Source organism: Triticum aestivum, chromosome 3B (genome assembly GCF_018294505.1).
Source record: "Triticum aestivum cultivar Chinese Spring chromosome 3B, IWGSC CS RefSeq v2.1, whole genome shotgun sequence".
In the NCBI taxonomy this organism is placed as follows: domain Eukaryota; kingdom Viridiplantae; phylum Streptophyta; class Magnoliopsida; order Poales; family Poaceae; genus Triticum; species Triticum aestivum.
The window spans coordinates 576,287,499-576,310,373 of record NC_057801.1 but is presented as its reverse complement, the minus strand read 5'-3'; the positions used below and the strand labels follow the sequence as shown (position 1 = coordinate 576,310,373).

The following is a 22,875-nucleotide window of genomic DNA, read 5'->3' as shown; positions in this document are numbered from 1 at the left end:
ATTTCCTATTACCAGCTTGCTTGCGTCCTGTTTTTCCTTCATTTAAATGGTTTTGTGGAACTAATTTTAAAACAGAGCCCAGTGAACTTACATATGATGCTTTGAACAGATGAATTAGAACCAATCAACATGCAACAAACTGAACCAAATCTTGAAGGATATATACGGTAGTTTTGGTTAGTCCTGCAATGCGCCCATGTCACCGTGGACACTAAAGCAGTATAGGTATAACTGGTAAGTGATGAACCATCATATATGACTTATGAGCCATCGAACTGCGGTTCCAACTTTGAAGCCAAAAAAAGAACATGAGGTTCACTCTGAACCTGTGCCCTTTGCTGCAGACAACGATGGGTATAGGTGTTCTAACAACAGCCAACCTGTGAATGGTATCTCACATCATGCCCTGTGGTTTCACCTGCAGATGTAGAAAACAACATGAGAACCTGACACCAAACCTGAGGATAAAGCACGTGATAGATTCTGAATTTCTAATCTCAAAGGATCAAATGAGATGCTATAAACATACATCCAGTGAAAAGAGCCAATGTGCTTACCAATATGCAAATTCTTGATGATGAAATTGGTACGCGTAGATAGCCTGTTCATAGATTAAAAATAGATCCAGCTGACATTATATTTTCCTCACTTGCAGTACTCTTTTGACATGTGAATATTCAGTCAGGGAAACCTAGGCAGAAACATGATTCATCGAGGACCACTTAGTCCATAATTCAAACTACTAGATAAAAATAGATATTCAGAATGTACAAGAAAAGCATAGTTAACAAGGCCCTGAAAGGAAAGCAATTGTGCACATACCATTGCTCATGGAAGACAAACCAAAATGTTTATACACACGGAGAAGTATAGTCAAATAATTCAACAATTTAGTCTCAAACTGCTGAAACTGAGAAGTGTTTCTAAGAAACTTTATTGGCCTGTATCTTTTATTAGGCCGTTATAAGTATGAACATGCTTTTATCTTATTTGCTTGTGTTATCCTGCAGACCGTCCTTTTGATTTCCTTGGTCTTCACACTTAAAAAACCTGAACAAGATAACTTCTGTTAGTGAGATTTCTACAACCGAAGACTACTCGAATATAAAATATTTAGAGTAACAAAGCATATGATAGTGTAAAAAGTTTTGATATCTAAAATAAATCTACATGCTAACAGGGTAATTTGAAGGTGTACAACTAATTAAGCACAAAATATGCTGGGTTCTTATTTTTGAAAGGCAGCTCAAATATATAACGAGGGAAATAAGGTAACACATCTAGTGAACTAGGAGAGAGAAAGTTTCAAGAACATAATATATCTCTGTTCTGCAATCCCGCAGTTAAAAGTCAAAACTAAGACACCTGGAAGAAAGTTCATCCTCATGATTTCTGTGTTTGTACTGCTCACCTATCCCATCTTTATGGATCATTGTAGCTTGAAGCACACACATAAAACATGCCACCCGATTCCAGCTTGCTGAAAGTGAGGCCCATGGAGACTCAGCAGAATTTAATAAGCACCAAAGCCTCATGACTCAAGGCATATGCACAATTTTCTTTCTCACTCTTCAGTAATAAGGCATATGCAGAGTGTGAACCACAACCTTAGTGCTGGTCTTCAAGTAAACTCTTGCTTAGAACTCCTTTCGCATACAACTCACTCAGTACATATCGTGCCTCCTTCAACATACCCTCATGGGCAAGGCCTTCAATGAGTATAATGTAGGTCGACTCGTTAGGCATGCAACCGTTAGACACCATATAAGCAAAAAATTCAATAGCCTGATCTGTTTCACATCTTTTACAGAGGGCGAACAGTATCTTGTTATACATCCCAGCTTTTGGTCTCATCCCCATATCTTGCACGGCATGAAACATCTGAATGGCTTCTTCAGTTCTATCTTCTCTTGAGAGGACATCAACGACTGAAGAGTAGGTTATCGTATCTAGGGATACCCCCTTACTGACCAAACCATGCAATAGCTCCAGCGCTTCTTCTGAGTTGCAATCCTTGGTGATCCCATCGAGTAAAGTATTAAATGTGATCAGGTTAGGGGTGCAACCATGCTCCATCATTTGATACACAAGTTCGATTGCTTCCTCGACAAACCCTTTTTGACAGAAGAAACTCACAAGTACGTTGAAAGTCACTGCATTTAGAGGGCAATCCTTCTGAATCATCTCAGCCAAGAGCTCTGCAGCAGCATCCAGCTGCTCGGTATGGCACAAGCCTGTCAACAACGTAGTGTATGTAATGGTGTTGGGCTCACATGGAAGATTGTTAAACAACTCAAGAGCACTATCAACACGCCCTTGCACACAGAAGCCATGGACAAGAGCGTTGTATGTGACAATACCCACTGAACATCCATACTCTGGCATCAGTTCAATAAGCTTGATAGCTTGCTCAATCAATCCTTTCTGGCACAAGATACATATGAATGTATTGAATGTAACCTCATTTGGGGGACAGTTCTTTAGGACCATCTCCGGCAATAGCTCCTTGGCATGCTCCCATCGTCCGGAGCGACACAAGCCCCTTAGCACAGTAGTATAGCTAATGGTATCAGGATTGCACCCATACATGCCCATGTTGTTCAAGAAGTCATAGGCATCATCCACACGACCTTGTTTACACATAGCGTTTATGACAATGTTGCACAAGGTAGTGTTGGGTGTGCATCCATGCTGTGACATTTGCTGAAGAACTTCGATTGCCCTCTCCACCATACCCCCACGACAGAAGAATCTGACTAGCATGTCAAAGGTAACCTCATTCGGCACGCAATTCTTCTCCACCATCTCAGCAAAGAGCACCTTGACGTCGTCCCACCGCCTAGCAGCACACAGGCCCTTGAGCACAGTGGTGTAGCTGACGATGTCGGGCTCGAAGCCATAAGACGACAGCCGGTTCAAGATCTCCCTGGCATCGTCGACGCGGCCCTCCCTGCACATGCCGTTGATGATGACGTTGTAGGTGACAATGTTAGGCGTGCAGCCCTTGGCACGCATCTCGTCGAGGACGTTCATGGCCTCTCCGAAGCCGCTGCTCTTGCACACAGCCTCGAGGAGGACGGTGTAGGTGACGACGCTGGGCTGGCAGCCGCGCTGGAGCATATCGTCGAGCAGGGCGAGCGCGTCGCCGACCCTGCCGCGGTCGCAGAGGCCCCGGATGATGGGCGTGTAGGTGTAGGCGTCGGGCGGGACGGGCATTTCGGCGATGAGGCGGCGCGCGGCGTCGAGGCGGCCGTAGCGGCAGTAGCCGGCGACGAGGGTGTTGTAGGCAAAGACGTCGACCGGGGCGCCGGAGGCCTCGGCGGTGCGGAGGACGCGCGCGGCGTCGGAGGTGCGGCCTCGGCGGCAGAGGTTGCGGATGAGCTTGGTGCAGAGGTAGACGTCGGGCGCCTCGCCGCGGGAGGAGGAGGTCTCGACGAGGCGCGCGGCCTCGGCGAGGTCGTCGCGCGCGATGAGGCGGCGGAGGCGGGAGCTGGCGGGGGCCGCGGAGGCGGGGCTGGGGGCCTCGGGCCTGGCGGAGGCGGCGGCGACGTGGGAGTGGTGGTGGAGGTGGCGGGGCTTGGAGAGGGCGTGCGGAAACGAGGGGAGCAGCGTGGCCATGGCCGGGTAGTGGCGGTGGTGGTGGCGGTAGCGTCGCGGCGTCGCGGTCGCGGACGTGTGGTGTGGGGGGCATCGCCTCGATCGGAGTTCGGGGTGGGAGGGAGATTGGGCGGGACCGGATGAGATGAGATAGATTAACGCCTGCCGTCTGATACGATTGGAGCGGTAAATCTACGTACTTCACCGTTGACTCATGCTCACGCCTCACCCGTTGGCTCGATCCGATTTTGTCTACGGTCGTTGGTGATGACTCAGTCCTCGAACTCACAAGTCGTGCACCGGTGATCTTAGACCATCTCCAACCCTTTTCCTCAGCGTGTTTGGCAATGTTTGGGAAGGGGAATGGGAGTTTAGAGCAGGGAGTTGGGCCGAGATTAGACATGGGATAAGTCATTTTATTCCCAATCCTCTGTTTGGTGCGTGATAGGAGTTATGTGTGAAGGGGCCAGTAGGGTTTCTACCGCCCGCGGACCAACACCTCGGGCAAGGGAATATGGAGGACGCTTCTTCAGGATCGGGGAGCGGCATGACAGACTTGGAAGCAATGATGGACGAATTAGGGTTGAAGGAGGATGATCTCCAGGACGTGGTGATCGAGGATGATGAGCTGCCAGAGGAGGCGACCCGGTGGATGGCCATAGCCAGGGTTCACACGGAGAAGGCTTATAGTCAGTACTGGTTCTATAGGAACATGCGGGTCACTTGGGATTTGGCGAAGGTGGTGAAGATACGGCCACTTGAAGATAACCTCTACACGATGCAATTCGGATGCCTGGGCGACTGGGAACGCGTGATGGAGGAAGGACCATGGAACTTCAAGGGGAAAGCGGTGGTTCTTGCGCCGTATGATGGATACACAAAACCGTCAACTATTGAGCTCAACAAGATTGATATATGGATTCAGATCCATGACTTCCCAGATGGTTTTTTCCCAAAGATCAAAGCGCTGTCCTCAACTGTGGGAGAGTTCATCTATGCTGAACCAAGATCCCAAGATTTCGAAGGCAATTTCGCACGTGTTCGTGTGAAAATAGACGTCACCAAGCCTCTCAAAAACGATGTCTCCTTGGTGGTGAAAAAGAAGGATTCCATGCACAGGGAGATATTCAGAGTTAAATACGAACGGCTCCCGGATTTGTGTGCCGTTTGCGGGTACATCGGACATCTCTTCAAAGAGTGTGGCGACGGAGTTCATCAACCAAAGGCGCTGGTGTTCAAAGATTTGAAGGCCACCTGGTTCAAGGGACCGGGCAGTGGCCCAGGGGAAGGCCGGGGATCAGGAGATGGCTATGGAGTAAGAGGGGGCCGAGGAGGAGGCCGTGGAGGTCGATCAGGAAGAGGGCGTGGCCGTGGTAATATGAACACGGCTGACACCAATGAAAAAGATGCTTTTGCCGCTCCAATGGATGTGGCAATGGAGGAGGGAGACAGAAACAGGAAAAGGGTGTCAGCGGCTACTGAAGACCAGACGGCCCTGTTGCTACTGCCGGCAGCTATAGGGGACTCAAGCACCTCTTCGCCAGCAACCTCTGAAATTCCACCCAGTCCTCCCCCAAGACAGGAGCCGAAGAGGAACAAGCTCAGCGCGATGACGGCCGAAAAAACCAATGGAAAGAACACAAGTGTACCTAAAAACCTTGATGCGCGATTGGCGGGCCCCCAAGCGGGGTCGCGCCAGGCGCAATGAGTCTACTTTGTTGGAACTGCCGTGGGGCTGGCAAACCCGCGGCAGTTCAAGAGCTTCGTGACCTAGCGAAGCAACATGCCCCCTCTGTACTTTGCATTCTTGAGACTCAAATAGAGGGAACGAGAGTTGAGAATATGGTGGGCTCTCTAGGTTTTGATAAGAGCTTTGCCGTTAGTAGTTCGGGGAGAAGTGGAGGTCTAGGAATTTTCTGGAATGAAGAAATAAAGCTTGAGATTCTTGGTTACTCGCAGTACCATATTGATGCACTTATTCATGAACTAGCTGATGTGAAAATAAGGGTCACTTTCGTTTATGGTGAAGCTCAAGTTAGTGAAAGATACAGAACATGGGACATGCTCCGTGGAATTGTGGGTGCAGGTGACGTGTCATGGATGGTACTAGGAGATTTCAATGAAGTGCTACACGCTCACGAGCACGATGGAGTGGGCAGCAGAAGCCAAGCGCAGATGGACGCGTTTAGAGAAGCACTCGATACATGTGGCCTAATGGATATAGGTTATAGTGGTACTGACTGGACCTTTGAGAAAAAAGTAGCAGGAGGGACTTATAGACGAGTGAGACTCGATCGTGGGGTGGTAAACCCGGCCTGGTCCATAGCTTTCCCATCAACCTCACTTGAGCACAAAACAGTAGCATCAAGTGACCACGTACCAATCTATGTACAGATTCTGCATGAATCTGCATGCAGGCGGGCCCCGAAGTCCTTTAAATACGAATTGGCGTGGGAACGCGACCCAGGGCTGCAGCCGATGGTGCAAGCGGCGTGGACTAGCGTGGAGGCAGATTCTGTCCTGGCATGCAGTGCAAAGCTTCAGTCCCTGTCATCAGATCTGACAACCTGGGATCGGACACACTTCGGGAATGTGAGGCGCGAGATTCAGCAGCTCAAAAAACAACTACAGGAGTTGCACGAAGTCGCAAACAGATCGGGGCCCATGCATATAGAGACAAAAATTGTCGACAGATTGACTGAATTATACCATAGAGAGGAGATTTTGTGGCGTCAACGGGCTCGTCTTGAGTGGCTTATGCATGGGGATAAGAACACATATTTCTTCCACCTCAGAGCAAGCCGGAGAAGAAGGAAGAATCAGATCAAAGCTTTGCAAAAGCAGGACGGTCAATTAACGGACAATGTACTGGAGATGGAGAACATGACTAATAATTTTTACAGGGACCTATATACATCAGAAGGAGTACAGGGGATGGAACAGGTCCTTGACACTATCCCGACCAAAGTAACGACAGCTATGAATGAAACGTTGAATGCCCCGTACAGTCAAGATGAGGTGAAAAAGGCGCTCTTTCAAATGTTCCCCACAAAGGCACCAAGACCGGATGGATTCCCTGCACACTTCTTCCAGCATCATTGGGATACTTGTGGGGAGGACGTTACCAGGGCAGTTTTGAGGATTGTGGAAGGAACGGAATCAGCAGAATGCATTAACGACACTGTCCTGGTACTTATCCCAAAGGTAAAAAAACCCACGCTTCTCTCACAATTTCGTCCAATCAGCCTTTGTAATGTCCTATATAAGATTGCATCAAAGGTGATCGCTAACAGATTAAAAGTGGTGTTACCGGACATAATCTCAGAGGAGCAGTCAGCCTTTGTGCCAGGCAGGTTGATTACTGACAACATCATCACAGCTTATGAGTGTTTGCATTTCATGAAGAGGAATAAAGCAAAGAAAAACCAGTCTTGTGCTCTCAAGCTTGACATGATGAAAGCCTATGATAGGGTGGAGTGGCAATACCTAAAGGCTATAATGCTAAAATTGGGCTTCAATACCAGATGGGTGGATATTGTCATGAGCTTGGTAACTACAGTGAGTTTTTCTGTGTTGTTCAATGGGAAAAAGCTACAACGGTTCAAACCTTCAAGAGGTATCAGACAGGGGGACCCGATATCCCCATACCTGTTCTTGCTAGCAGCAGAGGGCCTTTCGTGCCTGATAAAATCAAAGAGTGAGTCATCCAACTTAAGTGGTCTACAGGTTGCACCTATGGCGCCACCAGTAAGCCACCTTTTATTCGCAGATGACAGCCTGCTGTTCTTCAAGGCAAACGGTGTGGGTGCTAACGAGGTTCATCAAGTTCTGGAAACCTATTGTCAAGCGACAGGTCAGCGTATCAATCATGCAAAATCTTCGATTTATTTCAGCAAGGGGGTCCCTGACTCGGTGAGACAAGAGATAAAGGATGTGCTCCATGTACCTAATGAAACCCTCAACGAGAAGTACTTGGGTATGCCATCTGACATAGGAGGTTCTAAGAATGGTGCTTTTCAGTACCTTAAGGACCGGTTGTGGAGTAAGGTCCAGGGCTGGATAGAGCGTACCATCTCCTCGGCGGGAAAGGAAGTGCTAGTCAAGTCCGTCGCTCAAAGTGTTCCAGTTTTTTCCATGTCTTGTTTCAAGTTACCAAGAGGTCTATGCGAACACCTCAACATGCTCATCAGGAAGTTTTGGTGGGGGAGCAAGGAAGGAAAAAGAAAGCCTCATTGGGTGTCTTGGAGAACAATGACAAAACCAAAGAGTATGGGAGGCCTGGGTTTCAAAGACTTTGAGCTCTTCAACCTAGCAATGCTAGCGAAACAAGCATGGAGATTGTTACAGAATGCGGACAACTTGAGTGCTCGTGTGCTAAAAAGTATTTATTATCCGGATACAAACATCCTTGAGGCCGAACTTGGGGGTCACCCGAGCCAAATATGGCGAGCCATAATTGAAGGTCGAGACACACTCAAGCAAGGCTTGATCAAACGCATTGGAAACGGAGACTCAACAAACATATGGACACAAAACTGGTTACCCAGGGAAGGTATGTTTCGGCCGCTTGGGAGTTTAGCACCGAATCCACCAACAAAAGTCTCCGAGCTCATAATAAGCACCACGGCATCATGGAACAGACCGCTGATCCATCAGACTTTCATGCCCATCGATGCTCAGGTCATTGTGGAAATCCCTTTGTGCACTAGGAACATACCCGACTTCTGGGCATGGTACTACGAGAAACATGGTTCTTTTTCTGTCAAAACAGCTTACAACATGCTCGTGGCTACCAAGTTGCGAAGGGAGGCATGGCTGGAAGGCGCGGCCGGGTCTTCTACCGTTGATGCAGAAGCAGGAGCCTGGAAGAAATTGTGGAAAGTACAAGTCCCCGGGAAAATTCGCATGTTTCTCTGGCGCCTCTCTAAACATTCTCTGCCAACCAATGACTTGAGAGCTCACCGTCACATGACTGACTCGGATCAGTGCGGTTTATGCGGCTCTAGGGATTCATGGCGTCACTCTTTGCTGGAGTGCACAGCGTCAAGGAGTGTTTGGGCCTTGATTGATGAGGACATCACACATAAAATCATAGACAACAACGAGCCTAGTGCAAGACAGTGGTTGTTCATGCTCATGCAGTTGTTATCACATGGTCAGTTCGTCATAATGGCAGTAACACTATTGTCTATATGGCATGCCCGTCGGAAAGCCATCCACGAGTCTATATTCCAAAGGCCTCACTCTACTCACAATTTCATCATCAGATTCATGGATGATCTGAATATTATAGCAGTTAAGGAGGACAGCGGGGCTGCAAAAAGTGGAGCTGCAATGCCGGCCCAAGGGAGGCCAAAGAAGCCACCTGCGGGCTACTGCAAGATACACGTCGACGCTGGAGTCATGACTAGAAGGGGCGGCTCAGCAGCAGCAGTATGCCGTGATGAGTGGGGAAACTACCTGGGTAGCTCCGCACTGGTCCTGGAGGGAGTGGTAGATCCGGCCACTCTTGAGGCCATAGCGTGCCGGGAAGCCCTGTCCCTAGCAGATGATTTGGGTATCCAAAATTTCATAGTCGCATCGGATTGCCAGCAGGTCATCTCAGATATCAACAAGAACTCACGAGGCGCGTATGGAGCTATTATCACAGAGATAAAACTTAGATCAACTACTTTTCTTTGTAATTTTTCTTTCGAGAGTCGTGCTGTTAATTATGAAGCACATAGCTTAGCCAAATTTTCGCTTTCCAGAGGTCCGGGACGACACGTCTGGTTGGGCGTGTCTCACGACCAGCGATGTATCCCACATCATGTGGACTTTCATGAATAAAATTGGCTTTACCCCTCAAAAAAAAGGAGTTATGTGTGAGAATTTAAGGAGAAATTGTACTCCCTTGTTTGGTTCGTGGGAATTGACATGAGACTAGACAAGGGAAGTTAGGATGAACGGTTAAGATTGACTCACTTAAACAATTCCCTTCCAACTCCCACCCCCTCCCCTGTTAATAAAACGGTGGGAGTTGGAGTCTCAAGTCCCATGCTTCTTCCCTTGTGAATTCCCAATCCCTCTAACCAAACAATAGATTTAAAGTCTTATACCCCTTCAATTCCCATTCCCTGGCTCTAATTACCCCCAACCAAACATGTTGTAAAGGTAAACGCGGTGCACCGGCCGAAATTTCAGCCGGTCGCATGCGATGGGTACGATTCATCCCAATCAAAAAACATCCCTTCACGTGCTTTGTTGTGGCCCCATGGACTGCCTTTTCTTCCCTTATCTTATCTTCTTATTCCCCAGCCACACGTGACCCTTCTCTCCTCCATGGCTAACCCCCCTCGACCTCGCCATGGCTACCCCGTTCTTCTTTCCATGGTTACCCCCTCGACTTCGCCATGGCTACCCCTTCTCCTCTTCATGGCCACCCCTTGACCTCGCCATGGTTACCCCCTTCTTCTTTCCATGGTTACCCCCTCGACTTCGCCATGGCTACCCCCTCTCCATGGCTACCCACTCAACCTCACCATGGCTACCCCCTCTCCATGGCTACATCATCGCACTTACCGATTGTTGCAACAAGAGACCCCCATGCTACTACGCCATGGACACCGACGTAACAAGGTTGCAACCATTGATCAATAGAGCTACATGCGTCATCTGAATAAAGCTGCATTCATTGAGATAAAAGTTTCAACCGAAGAGACGAGAGGGCCATTGCGCAAACCAGGGAGCTGCAACCAGCTACTAATTAAGCTACAACTAGCGCCTCAAAAAGATACAATCGGTGTGGAAAAAAGCTTCCATCAGAGAACGGCGAATTTGGGGTAGACGATGCACACTGCAGAAAGCTTCAACCGTAGAATAAAAATGCTTCAACCGCGTCCGGTTTTGTTACATCCATCATGGCGGAGCTGCGCCCGCCGACGGCTATGAGATGATTTTTGTTGCAACTGTTCTTGTTTTTTGGTACCATCAGCGATTTGTTTTGCTACATCCATTCAATGGTGCTGACTGGTGGCCGTCATTCGCACAATACCGTGCAGCGAGCGTCGACGGTGAGAGGCGGTGACGGCGCATTGGGGGTGCTACAACCATGGAGCGACGACGGGAGTTCAAACCGATCGAAGGCGGAGTTGCAACCTGTCAACGGCGTAGCTACAACTGAAATTGACCAGTAAGGAATGGGTAATTCGGTGAGTAGCAGAGGGGCTACGAGGCATCAGGGTGCAAGAGGCCCGCGGCCGGCGATGGTTGCCCTTGCTGGAGCCACACATGAAAGATGGAGTGCTGCGTAGAGTTGGGGGAATTTTTTCCCGATGTGTAAGATGTCCCTAGGAGGAAGACGAAGGCCGCGGGCAAGTAGATCAGACGGTCTCACGCAGCCAGATCGAGCGGTTGCTAGGCGACCGGCCGAAACTTTCGGCCGGTGCGCCGGCGCCTAGTACTGCCCTTTCCTAAATGTTTTTTGTGGATAATCCTAAAATCTTTTAATTTCTAAAACAAAATTGTTTGTCGAATTAAGCTAAGTTTTCTTTCTTTATGAAACCTTCGATCTATTCAGCTCTAATCATGGCAGTACAACAAATACAATAAATAATAAAAATTACATCCAGATCCGCAGACCACCTAGCAACGACTACAATCAGTGAAGCTAGCCGAAGGCGCGCCGTTGTCATCGTCCCTCCCTCTCCGAAGCCGGACATAACTTGTTGTAGTAGACAGTCGGGAAGTCATCTTGCTAAGGGCCCATAGGACCAATGCACCAGAATAGCAACCATCACAGATGAAGAGAAGCGTAAATCGAAAGGATCCAACCTGAAAACACATGAACAAAGACAGAATCCAAGGAAATCCACCAAAGACAACCACCGACCAAATCCCACGAGATCCACCGGAGACACTCTTCTCTCAAACCTATAATCCTTGAAATATTTACAGAAACACTACCATCTACCCAACTTATTTTTCTCGTGTTGTCTGCCACCTCGTGCATGTGACTTCCATCCCTTGTGGGAGCTCAACCGGTATTGCAACATGGCCCATGTTGCAAAGGACATACCGCTGGAAATTGCCAGCGTTGATTGCCTCGGTTGTGTGGCACACGTCACCCATGAACCCACACACCACTTCTATTATTTTCAGAAATATCTCGTCTAACATGTCTCCAACCTTCTCTTCTCTCTCTCTCTCATTCATCTTTCTTCCTCGCCTTTCTCTCTCATCTTGTCGATGATATGATATGCTAGCTATCGCGACAACAACGAGACGACGCATCGCTTGCCGTTGCAGCCCATCGACCTGTCGATGCTGCAAGTCTAGGACCACGACGCTGTTGCCACAATGAGATGAGGGGAAGGTGGCTACCGGCTGCTTCAAGACTTCATATCTCATCAATGACGAAGTAGCGAAGTGTCCAAGGATGCTGCGAGGCATCACCATCGAGTGCGGACTTTTGGTAACATCTGAGGTGTTGCAGGAGGCGCCGATGACGCGAGCTCACCATAGGTGTTTCACTGGGCGATGTTCGGTTGCATCGTGTTGTGTGTCGTGTTGCAGAGGCGCCAATGCGGCAAGCTTGTCAGATTGCAACATACCCATTATTTCTGAAACATTGACGGTGTTGCAAATGCATAACTATTGCAAGCTTGCGAGATTGCAATGTCGCCAATGTTTCTAACATATAGCAAATGTTGTGATGTACCAAAGATGTGCAAGACGAGGGGATGCTGGAAATTGCAGTGTTGTCGATGTTTCTAACATGTACCGAAGATGTTTCTAACATATATCAAATGTTACTGATCTTTCTGAAACATCACTGGTGTTGTAGATGCTTAGTTGATGCGAGCTTGCTAGATTTTAATGCCGGATGTTTCTAAAATATATCAAATGTTGAGAATACACCAAAGATGTGCGAGACGAGGGGGCGCTGGGGATTGCAACATTGCTGATGTTTCTAAAATATAGCAAATGTTGTGAATGCACAAATGATGCACAAGACGAGGGGGCGCTCGGGATCGCAACATCGTTGATGTTTCTAAAATATAGCAAATGTTGTCATGCACCAAAGATGCGCGAGATGAGGAGATGCCGGAGATTGCAATGTCATCGATGTTTCTGAAACATCACTGGTGTTGTAGATGCTTAGTTGATGTGAGCTTGCCAGATTTGCAATGTCAAGTGTTTCTAAAATATATAAAATGTTGTGAATGCACCAAAGATGCGCGAGACAAGGGGACGCTGGGGATTGCTGAAGGAAATATGCCCTAGAGGCAATAATAAAGTTGTTATTTTATGTTTCCTTATATCATGATAAATGTTTATTATTCATGCTAGAATTGTATTAACCGGAAACTTGATACATGTGTGAATACATAGACAAAATACCGTGTCCCTGGTATGCCTCTACTTGACTAGCTCGTTGATCAAAGATGGTTAAGTTTCCTGACCATAGACATGTGTTGTCATTTGATGAACGGGATCACATAATTAGGAGAATGATGTGATGGACAAGACCCATCCATTAGCTTAGCATAATGATCGTTAACTTTTATTGCTATTGCTTTCTTCATGACTTATACATATTCCTATTACTGTGAGATTATGCAACTCATGAATACCGGAGGAACACCTTGTGTGCTATCAAACGTCACAACGTAACTGGGTGATTATAAAGATGCTCTACAGGTGTCTCCGAAGGTGTTTGTTGGGTTGGCATATATCAAGATTAGGATTTGTCACTCCGTGTATCGGAGAGGTATCTCTGGGCCCTCTCGGTAATGCACATCACTATAAGCCTTGCAAGCAATGTGACTAATGAGTTAGTTACGGGATGATGCATTAAGGAACGAGTAAAAAGACTTTCCAGTAATGAGATTGAACTAGGTATGAGGATACCGACGATCGAATCTCGGGCAAGTAACATACCGATGACAAAGGGTATATCGTATGTTGTTAATGCGGTTTGACGGATAAAGATCTTCGTAGAATATGTAGGAACCAATATGGTTCTGCTATTAGTTATTGATCGGAGATGTGTCTCGATCATGTCTACATAGTTCTCGAACCCGTAGGGTCCGCACGCTTAACGTTCGATGACGATTTGTATTATGAGTTCTGTGTTTTGGTGACCGAAGTTTGTTCGGAGTCCCGGATGAGATCACGGACATGACGAGGAGTCTCGAAATGGTCTAGAGGTAAATATTGATATATTGGAAGGTAGTATTTGGATATCGGAATGGTTTTGAGTGGTTCAGGTATTTTACTAGAGTACCGAGGGGTTACCGGAACCCCCTGGGGAAATATTGGGCCTACATGGGCCTTAGTAGAGAGAGAGGAGGGCCGCAAGGGGTGCCCCCACATGGTAGTCCGAATTGGACTAGGGGAGGGGGTGGCGCCCCCTTTCCCTCTCCCTCTCCTTCCTTTTCCCCCTCCGATGAGAAAGGAAAAGGGTGGGGGGGGGGCGAATCCTACTAGGAGTGGAGTCCTACCTAGTAGGACTCACCCCTGGCGCGCCCCTTGGTGGCCGGCCTCCTCCTCCCCTCCTTTATATAGGGGGGCAGGGGGCACCCCATAGTACATCAATTGTTCTCTTAGCCGTGTGCGGTGCCCCCCTCCACAGTTTACTCCTCCGGTCATAGCGTCATAGTGCTTAGGAGAAGCCCTGCGCGGATCACATCACCATCATCGTCACCACACCGTCGTGCTGACAAAAATGTCCCTCGACCATCTGCTAAATCAAGAGTTCAAGGGACGTCATCGAGCCGAACGTGTGCTGAACTCGAAGCTGTCATACGTTCGGTACTAGATCGGTTGGATCATGAAGATGTTCGACTACATCAACCGCGTTAACCTAACGCTTCCGGTTTTGGTCTATGAGGGTACGTGGACACACTCTCCCCCTCTCGTTGCTATGCATCTCCTAGATAGATCTTGCGTGAGCGTAGGAATTTTTCTGAAATTGCATGCTACGTTCCCCAACAGTGGCATCCGAGCCAGGTCTATGCGTAAATGATATGCATGAGTAGAACACAAAGAGTTGTGGGCGGTGATCGTCATACTGCTTACCACCAATGTCTTATTTTGATTCAGCGATATTGTTGGATGAAGCGGCCCGAGCTAACCTTACATGACCGCGTTCATGAAACCGGTTCCACCGACAGACATGCAACTAGTTTTGCATAAAGGTGGCCGGCGGGTGTCTGTTTCTCCAACTTTAGTTGAGTCAAATTTGACTGCAGCCGGTCCTTGTGAAGGTTAAAAAAACAAACTTAATAAATCACCGTTGTGGTTTTTGTGCCATAGGTACACACGGTTCATGCTAGCAGCCCGTAGCAGCCACGTAAAACTTGCAACAAACAAAGTAGAGGACGTCTAACTTGTTTTTGCAGGGCATGTTATGATATGATATGGTCAAGACAGATGATCATGTTTTGTAAAAGTTATCGGCAACGGGCAAGAGCCATATGGTTGTCGCTTTATTGTATGAAATACAAGTGCTATGTAATTGCTTTACTTTATTACTAAGCGGTAGCGATAGTTGTAGAAGCAATGGTTGGCGAGACAACCACGACGCTACGATGGAGATCAAGGTGTCAAGCCGGTGACGATGGAGATCATGACGTTGCTTCAATGATGGAGATCAAAAGCACAAGATGATGATGGCCATATCATGTCACATATTTTGATTGCATGTGATGTTTATCTTTTATGCATCTTATTTTTTTATCTTTTATGCATCTTATTTTGCTTAGTATGGCGGTAGCATTATAAGATGATCCCTCACTAAATTTCAAGGTATAAGTGTTCTCCCCGAGTATGCACTGTTGCGAAAGTTCTTCGTGTTGAGACACCACGTGATGATCGGGTGTGATAAGCTCTACGTTCAAATAAAACGGGTGCAAGCCAGATTTGCACACGCGGAATGAAGGAAATATGCCCTAGAGGCAATAATAAAGTTATTATTTATTTCCTTATAATCATGATAAATGTTTATTATTCATGCTATAATTGTATTTTCCGGAAACATAATACATGTGTGAATACATAGACAAACAGAGTGTCACTAGTATGCCTCTACTTGACTAGCTCGTTAATCAAAGATGGTTATGTTTCCTAACCATGAAAAATGAGTTGTTATTTGATTAACGAGGTCACATCATTAGTAGAATGATCTGATTGACATGACCCATTCCATTAGCTTAGCACCTGATCGTTTAGTATGTTGCTATTGCTTTCTTCATGACTTATACATGTTCCTATGACTATGAGATTATGCAACTCCCGTTTACCGGAGGAACACTTTGGGTACTACCAAACGTCACAACGTAACTGGGTGATTATAAAGGAGTACTACAGGTGTCTCCAATGGTCGATGTTGGGTTGGCGTATTTCGAGATTAGGATTTGTCACTCCGATTGTCGGAGAGGTATCTCTGGGCCCTCTCGGTAATACACATCACATAAGCCTTGCAAGCATTACAACTAATATGTTAGTTGTGAGATGATGTATTACGGAACGAGTAAAGAGACTTGCCGGTAACGAGATTGAACTAGGTATTGGATACCGACGATCGAATCTCGGGCAAGTAACATACCGATGACAAAGGGAACAACGTATGTTGTTATGCGGTCTGACCGATAAAGATCTTCGTAGAATATGTAGGAGCCAATATGGGCATCCAGGTCCCGCTATTGGTTATTGACCAGAGACGTGTCTCGGTCATGTCTACATTGTTCTCGAACCCGTAGGGTCCGCACGCTTAAGGTTACGATGACAGTTATATTATGAGTTTATGCATTTTGATGTACCGAAGGTTGTTCGGAGTCCCGGATGTGATCACGGACATGACGAGGAGTCTCGAAATGGTCGAGACGTAAAGATTGATATATTGGAAGCCTATGTTTGGACATCGGAAGTGTTCCGGGTGAAATCGGGATTTTACCGGGTTACCGGGAGGTTACCGGAACCCCCCGGGAGCCATATGGGCCTTCATGGGCCTTAGTGGAAAGGAGAAAGGGGCAGCCCAAGGTGGCTGCGCCTCTTCCCCCTCCCCTAGTCCTATTAGGACTAGGAGAAGGTGGCCGGCCCCCCTCTCTCCCTTCCCCTCCGAGGAATCCTAGTTGGACTAGGATTGGGGGGAGGAATCCTACTCCCAGAGGGAGTAGGACTCTCCTGCGCCTCCCTCTATGGCCGGCCAGCCTCCCCCCTCTCCTCCTTTATATACTGAGGCAGGGGCACCTCTAAACACACAAGTTGACACAAGTTGATCCTCGTGATCGATTCCTTAGCCGTGTGCGGTGCCCCCTGCCACCATATTCCTCGATAATACTGTAGCGGAGTTTAGGCGAAGCCCTGCTGTTGTAGTTCATCAAGATCGTCACCACGCCGTCGTGCTGACGGAACTCTTCCCCGACACTTTGCTGGATCGGAGTCCGGGGATCGTCATCGAGCTGAACGTGTGCTCGAACTCGGAGGTGCCGTAGTTTCGGTGCTTGATCGGTTGGATCGTGAAGACGTACGACTACTTCCTCTACGTCGTGTCATCGCTTCCGCAGTCGGTCTGCGTTGGGTACGTAGACAACACTCTCCTCTCGTTGCTATGCATCACATGATCCTGTGTGCGCGTAGGAAATTTTTTGAAATTACTACGAAACCCAACAGTGGTATCAGAGCCTAGGTTATTGATGTTGATGTTATATGCACGAGTAGAACACAAGTGAGTTGTGGACGATACAAGTCATACTGCCTACCAGCATGTCATACTTTGGTTCGGCGGTATTGTTGGACGAGACGACCCGGACCAACCTTACGCGTACGCTTACGCGAGACCGGTTCCCTCGACGTGCTTTGCACAGAGATGGCTTGCGGGCGACTGCCTCTCCAACTTTAGTTGAACCAAGTATGGCTACGCCCGGTCCTTGCGAAGGTTAAAACGGAGTCTATTTGACAAACTATCGTTGTGGTTTTGATGCGTAGGTGAGATTGGTTCTTACTTAAGCCCGTAGCAGCCACGTAAAACATGCAACAACAAAGTAGAGGACGTCTAACTTGTTTTTGCAGGGCATGTTGTGATGTGATATGGTCAAGGCATGATGCTGAATTTTATTGTATGAGATGATCATGTTTTGTAACCGAGTTATCGGCAACTGGCAGGAGCCATATGGTTGTCGCTTTATTGTATGCAATGCAATCGCGATGTAATGCTTTACTTTATTACTAAACGGTAGTGATAGTCGTGGAAGCATAAGATTGGCGAGACGACAACGATGCTACGATGGAGATCAAGGTGTCGCGCCGGTGACGATGGTGATCATGACGGTGCTTCGGAGATGGAGATCACAAGCACAAGATGATGATGGCCATATCATATCACTTATATTGATTGCATGTGATGTTTATCTTTTTATGCATCTTATCTTGCTTTGATTGACGGTAGCATTATAAGATGATCTCTCACTAAATTATCAAGAAGTGTTCTCCCTGAGTATGCACCGTTGCAAAAGTTCTTCGTGCTGAGACACCACGTGATGATCGGGTGTGATAGGCTCTACGTTCAAATACAACGGGTGCAAACAGTTGCGCACGCAGAATACTCAGGTTAAACTTGACGAGCCTAGCATATGCAGATATGGCCTCGGAACACGGAGACCGAAAGGTCGAGCGTGAATCATATAGTAGATATGATCAACATAATGATGTTCACCAATGAAACTACTCCATCTCACGTGATGATCGGTTATGGTTTAGTTGATTTGGATCACGTGATCACTTAGAGGATTAGAGGGATGTCTATCTAAGTGGGAGTTCTTTAGTAATATGATTAATTGAACTTAAAATTTATCATGAACTTAGTCCCTGATAGTATCTTGCTTGTTTATGTTGATTGTAGATAGATGGCTCGTGCTGTTGTTCCGTTAAATTTTAATGCGTTCCTTGAGAAAGCAAAGTTGAAAGATGATGGTAGCAATTACACGGACTGGGTCCGTAACTTGAGGATTATCCTCATTGCTGCACAGAAGAATTACGTCCTGGAAGCACCGCTGGGTGCCAGGCCTGCTGCTGGAGCAACGCCAGATGTTATGAACGTCTGGCAGAGCAAAGCTGATGACTACTCGATAGTTCAGTGTGCCATGCTTTACGGCTTAGAATCGGGACTTCAACGACGTTTTGAACGTCATGGAGCATATGAGATGTTCCAGGAGTTGAAGTTAATATTTCAAGCAAATGCCCGGATTGAGAGATATGAAGTCTCCAATAAGTTCTATAGCTGCAAGATGGAGGAGAACAGTTCTGTCAGTGAGCATATACTCAAAATGTCTGGGTATAATAATCACTTGATTCAATTGGGAGTTAATCTTCCGGATGATTGCGTCATTGACAGAATTCTCCAATCACTGCCACCAAGCTACAAGAGCTTCGTGATGAACTATAATATGCAAGGGATGAACAAGACTATTCCCGAGCTCTTCGCAATGCTGAAAGCTGCGGAGGTAGAAATCAAGAAGGAGCATCAAGTGTTGATGGTTAACAAGACCACTAGTTTCAAGAAAAAGGGCAAAGGGAAGAAAAAGGGGAACTTCAAGAAGAACGGCAAGCAAGTTGCTGCTCAAGAGAAGAAACCCAAGTCTGGACCTAAGCCTGAAACTGAGTGCTTCTACTGCAAGCAGACTGGTCACTGGAAGCGGAACTGCCCCAAGTATTTGGCGGATAAGAAGGATGGCAAGGTGAACAAAGGTATATGTGATATACATGTTATTGATGTGTACCTTACCAATGCTCGCAGTAGCACCTGGGTATTTGATACTGGTTCTGTTGCTAATATTTGCAACTCGAAACAGGGACTACAGAATAAGCGGGCACTGGCAAAGGACGAGGTGACGATGCGCGTGGGAAACGGTTCCAAAGTCGATGTGATCGCGGTCGGCACGCTACCTCTACATCTACCTTCGGGATTAATATTAGACCTAAATAATTGTTATTTGGTGCCAGCGTTGAGCATGAACATTATATCTGGATCTTGTTTAATGCGAGACGGTTATTCATTTAAATCAGAGAATAATGGTTGTTCTATTTATATGAGTAATATCTTTTATGGTCATGCACCCTTGAAGAGTGGTCTATTCTTATTAAATCTCGATAGTAGTAATACACATATTCATAATGTTGAAACCAAAAGATGCAGAGTTAATAATGAAAGTGCAACTTATTTGTGGCACTGTCGTTTAGGTCATATCGGTGTAAAACGCATGAAGAAACTCCATACTAATGGACTTTTGGAACCACTTGATTATGAATCACTTGGTACTTGCGAACCGTGCCTCATGGGCAAGATGACTAAAACACCGTTCTCCGGTACTATGGAGAGAGCAACAGATTTGTTGGAAATCATACATACCGATGTATGTGGCCCGATGAATATTGAGGCTCGTGGCGGATATCGTTATTTTCTCACCTTCACAGATGATTTAAGCAGATATGGGTATATTTACTTAATGAAACATAAGTCTGAAACATTTGAAAAGTTCAAAGAATTTCAGAGTGAAGTTGAAAATCATCGTAACAAGAAAATAAAGTTTCTACGATCTGATCGTGGAGGAGAATATTTGAGTTACGAGTTTGGTGTACATTTGAAAAATTGTGGAATAGTTTCGCAACTCACGCCACCCGGAACACCACAACGTAATGGTGTGTCCGAACGTCGTAATCGTACTTTACTAGATATGGTGCGATCTATGATGTCTCTTACTGATTTACCGCTATCATTTTGGGGTTATGCTTTAGAGACGGCCGCATTCACGTTAAATAGGGCACCATCAAAATCCGTTGAGACGACGCCTTATGAACTGTGGTTTGGCAAGAAACCAAAGTTGTCGTTTCTTAAAGTTTGGGGCTGCGACGCTTATGTGAAAAAACTTCAACCTGATAAGCTCGAACCCAAATCGGAGAAATGTGTCTTCATAGGATACCCAAAGGAAACTGTTGGGTACACCTTCTATCACAGATCCGAAGGCAAAACATTCGTTGCTAAGAATGGATCATTTCTAGAGAAGGAGTTTCTCTCGAAAGAAGTGAGTGGGAGGAAAGTAGAACTTGACGAGGTAACTGTACCTGCTCCCTTACTGGAAAGTAGTTCATCACAGAAAACTGTTTCAGTGACACCTACACCAGTTAGTGAGGAAGTCAATGATGATGATCATGAAACTTCAGATCAAGATACTACTGAACTTCGTAGATCAACCAGAGTAAGATCCGCACCAGAGTGGTACGGTAATCCTGTTCTGGAGGTCATGCTACTAGATCATGATGAACCTACAAACTATGAAGAAGCGATGATGAGCCCAGATTCCGCAAAGTGGCTAGAAGCCATGAAATCTGAGATGGGATCCATGTATGAGAACAAAGTATGGACTTTGGTTGACTTGCCCGATAATCGGCAAGCGATTGAGAATAAATGGATCTTTAAGAAGAAGACTGACGCTGATGGTAATGTTACTGTCTACAAAGCTCGACTTGTCGCAAAAGGTTTTCGGCAAGTTCAAGGAATTGACTACGATGAGACCTTCTCACCCGTAGCGATGCTTAAGTCCGTCCGAATCATGTTAGCAATTGCCGCATTTTATGATTATGAAATTTGGCAAATGGATGTCAAAACTGCATTCCTAAATGGATTTCTGGAAGAAGAGTTGTATATGATGCAACCAGAAGGTTTTGTCGATCCAAAGGGAGCTAACAAAGTGTGCAAGCTCCAGCGATCCATTTATGGACTGGTGCAAGCCTCTCGGAGTTGGAATAAACGTTTTGATAGTGTGATCAAAGCATTTGGTTTTATACAGACTTTTGGAGAAGCCTGTATTTACAAGAAAGTGAGTGGGAGCTCTGTAGCATTTCTGATATTATATGTGGATGACATATTACTGATTGGAAATGATATAGAATTTCTGGATAGCATAAAGGGATACTTGAATAAAAGTTTTTCAATGAAAGACCTCGGTGAAGCTGCTTACATATTAGGCATTAAGATCTATAGAGATAGATCAAGACGCTTAATTGGACTTTCACAAAGCACATACCTTGACAAAATTTTGAAGAAATTCAAAATGGATCAAGCAAAGAAAGGGTTCTTGCCTGTGTTACAAGGTGTGAAATTGAGTAAGACTCAATGCCCGACCACTGCAGAAGATAGAGAGAATATGAAAGATGTTCCCTATGCATCAGCCATAGGCTCTATCATGTATGCAATGCTGTGTACCAGACCTGATGTGTGCCTTGCTATAAGTTTAGCAGGGAGGTACCAAAGTAATCCAGGAATGGATCACTGGACAGCGGTCAAGAACATCCTGAAATACCTGAAAAGGACTAAGGATATGTTTCTCGTATATGGAAGTGACAAAGAGCTCATCGTAAAAGGTTACGTTGATGCAAGCTTTGACACTGATCCGGACGATTCTAAATCGCAAACCGGATACGTGTTTACATTAAACGGTGGAGCTGTCAGTTGGTGCAGTTCTAAACAAAGCGTCGTAGCGGGATCTACATGTGAAGCGGAATACATAGCTGCTTCGGAAGCAGCAAATGAAGGAGTCTGGATGAAGGAGTTCATATCCGATCTAGGTGTCATACCTAGTGCATCGGGTCCAATGAAAATCTTTTGTGACAATACTGGTGCAATTGCCTTGGCAAAGGAATCCAGATTTCACAAAAGGACCAAACACATCAAGAGACGCTTCAACTCCATCCGGGATCTAGTCCAGGTGGGAGACATAGAGATTTGCAAGATACATACGGATCTGAATGTTGCAGACCCGTTGACTAAGCCTCTTCCACGAGCAAAACATGATCAGCACCAAAGCTCCATGGGTGTTAGATTCATTACAGTGTAATCTAGATTATTGACTCTAGTGCAAGTGGGAGACTGAAGGAAATATGCCCTAGAGGCAATAATAAAGTTATTATTTATTTCCTTATAATCATGATAAATGTTTATTATTCATGCTAGAATTGTATTTACCGGAAACATAATACATGTGTGAATACATAGACAAACAGAGTGTCACTAGTATGCCTCTACTTGACTAGCTCGTTAATCAAAGATGGTTATGTTTCCTAACCATGAACAATGAGTTGTTATTTGATTAACGAGGTCACATCATTAGTAGAATGATCTGATTGACATGACCCATTCCATTAGCTTAGCACCCGATCGTTTAGTATGTTGCTATTGCTTTCTTCATGACTTATACATGTTCCTATGACTATGAGATTATGCAACTCCCGTTTACCGGA

General features: G+C 46.2%; 1 protein-coding gene across 2 annotated transcripts; it reads right to left on the bottom strand.

Moving 5' to 3' along the window:
- Nucleotides 1-97: 97 nt before the first annotated feature.
- Nucleotides 98-3,719, bottom strand: LOC123071014 (pentatricopeptide repeat-containing protein At1g09900). 2 transcript variants are annotated; one of them, XM_044494473.1, is made up of 5 exons: nt 1,608-3,719; nt 1,412-1,480; nt 823-1,050; nt 558-691; nt 98-418 (listed from the first exon to the last, which is right to left on the bottom strand). In XM_044494473.1, the coding sequence occupies exon 1, from the start codon at nt 3,616-3,618 to the stop codon at nt 1,609-1,611; it is 2,010 nt and encodes a 669-aa protein (XP_044350408.1). In that variant the 5' UTR covers nt 3,619-3,719; the 3' UTR covers nt 98-418; nt 558-691; nt 823-1,050; nt 1,412-1,480; nt 1,608. The 2 variants fall into 2 exon arrangements, with proteins under 2 accessions (XP_044350408.1, XP_044350406.1); XM_044494471.1 differs by having other exon boundaries at nt 1,366-3,719.
- Nucleotides 3,720-22,875: the final 19,156 nt, after the last annotated feature.

Bases quoted from the DNA above. Each gene is read 5' to 3' on its own strand.
- LOC123071014 (XM_044494471.1), bottom strand. From the start codon at position 3,618: ATGGCCACGCTGCTCCCCTCGTTTCCGCACGCCCTCTCCAAGCCCCGC.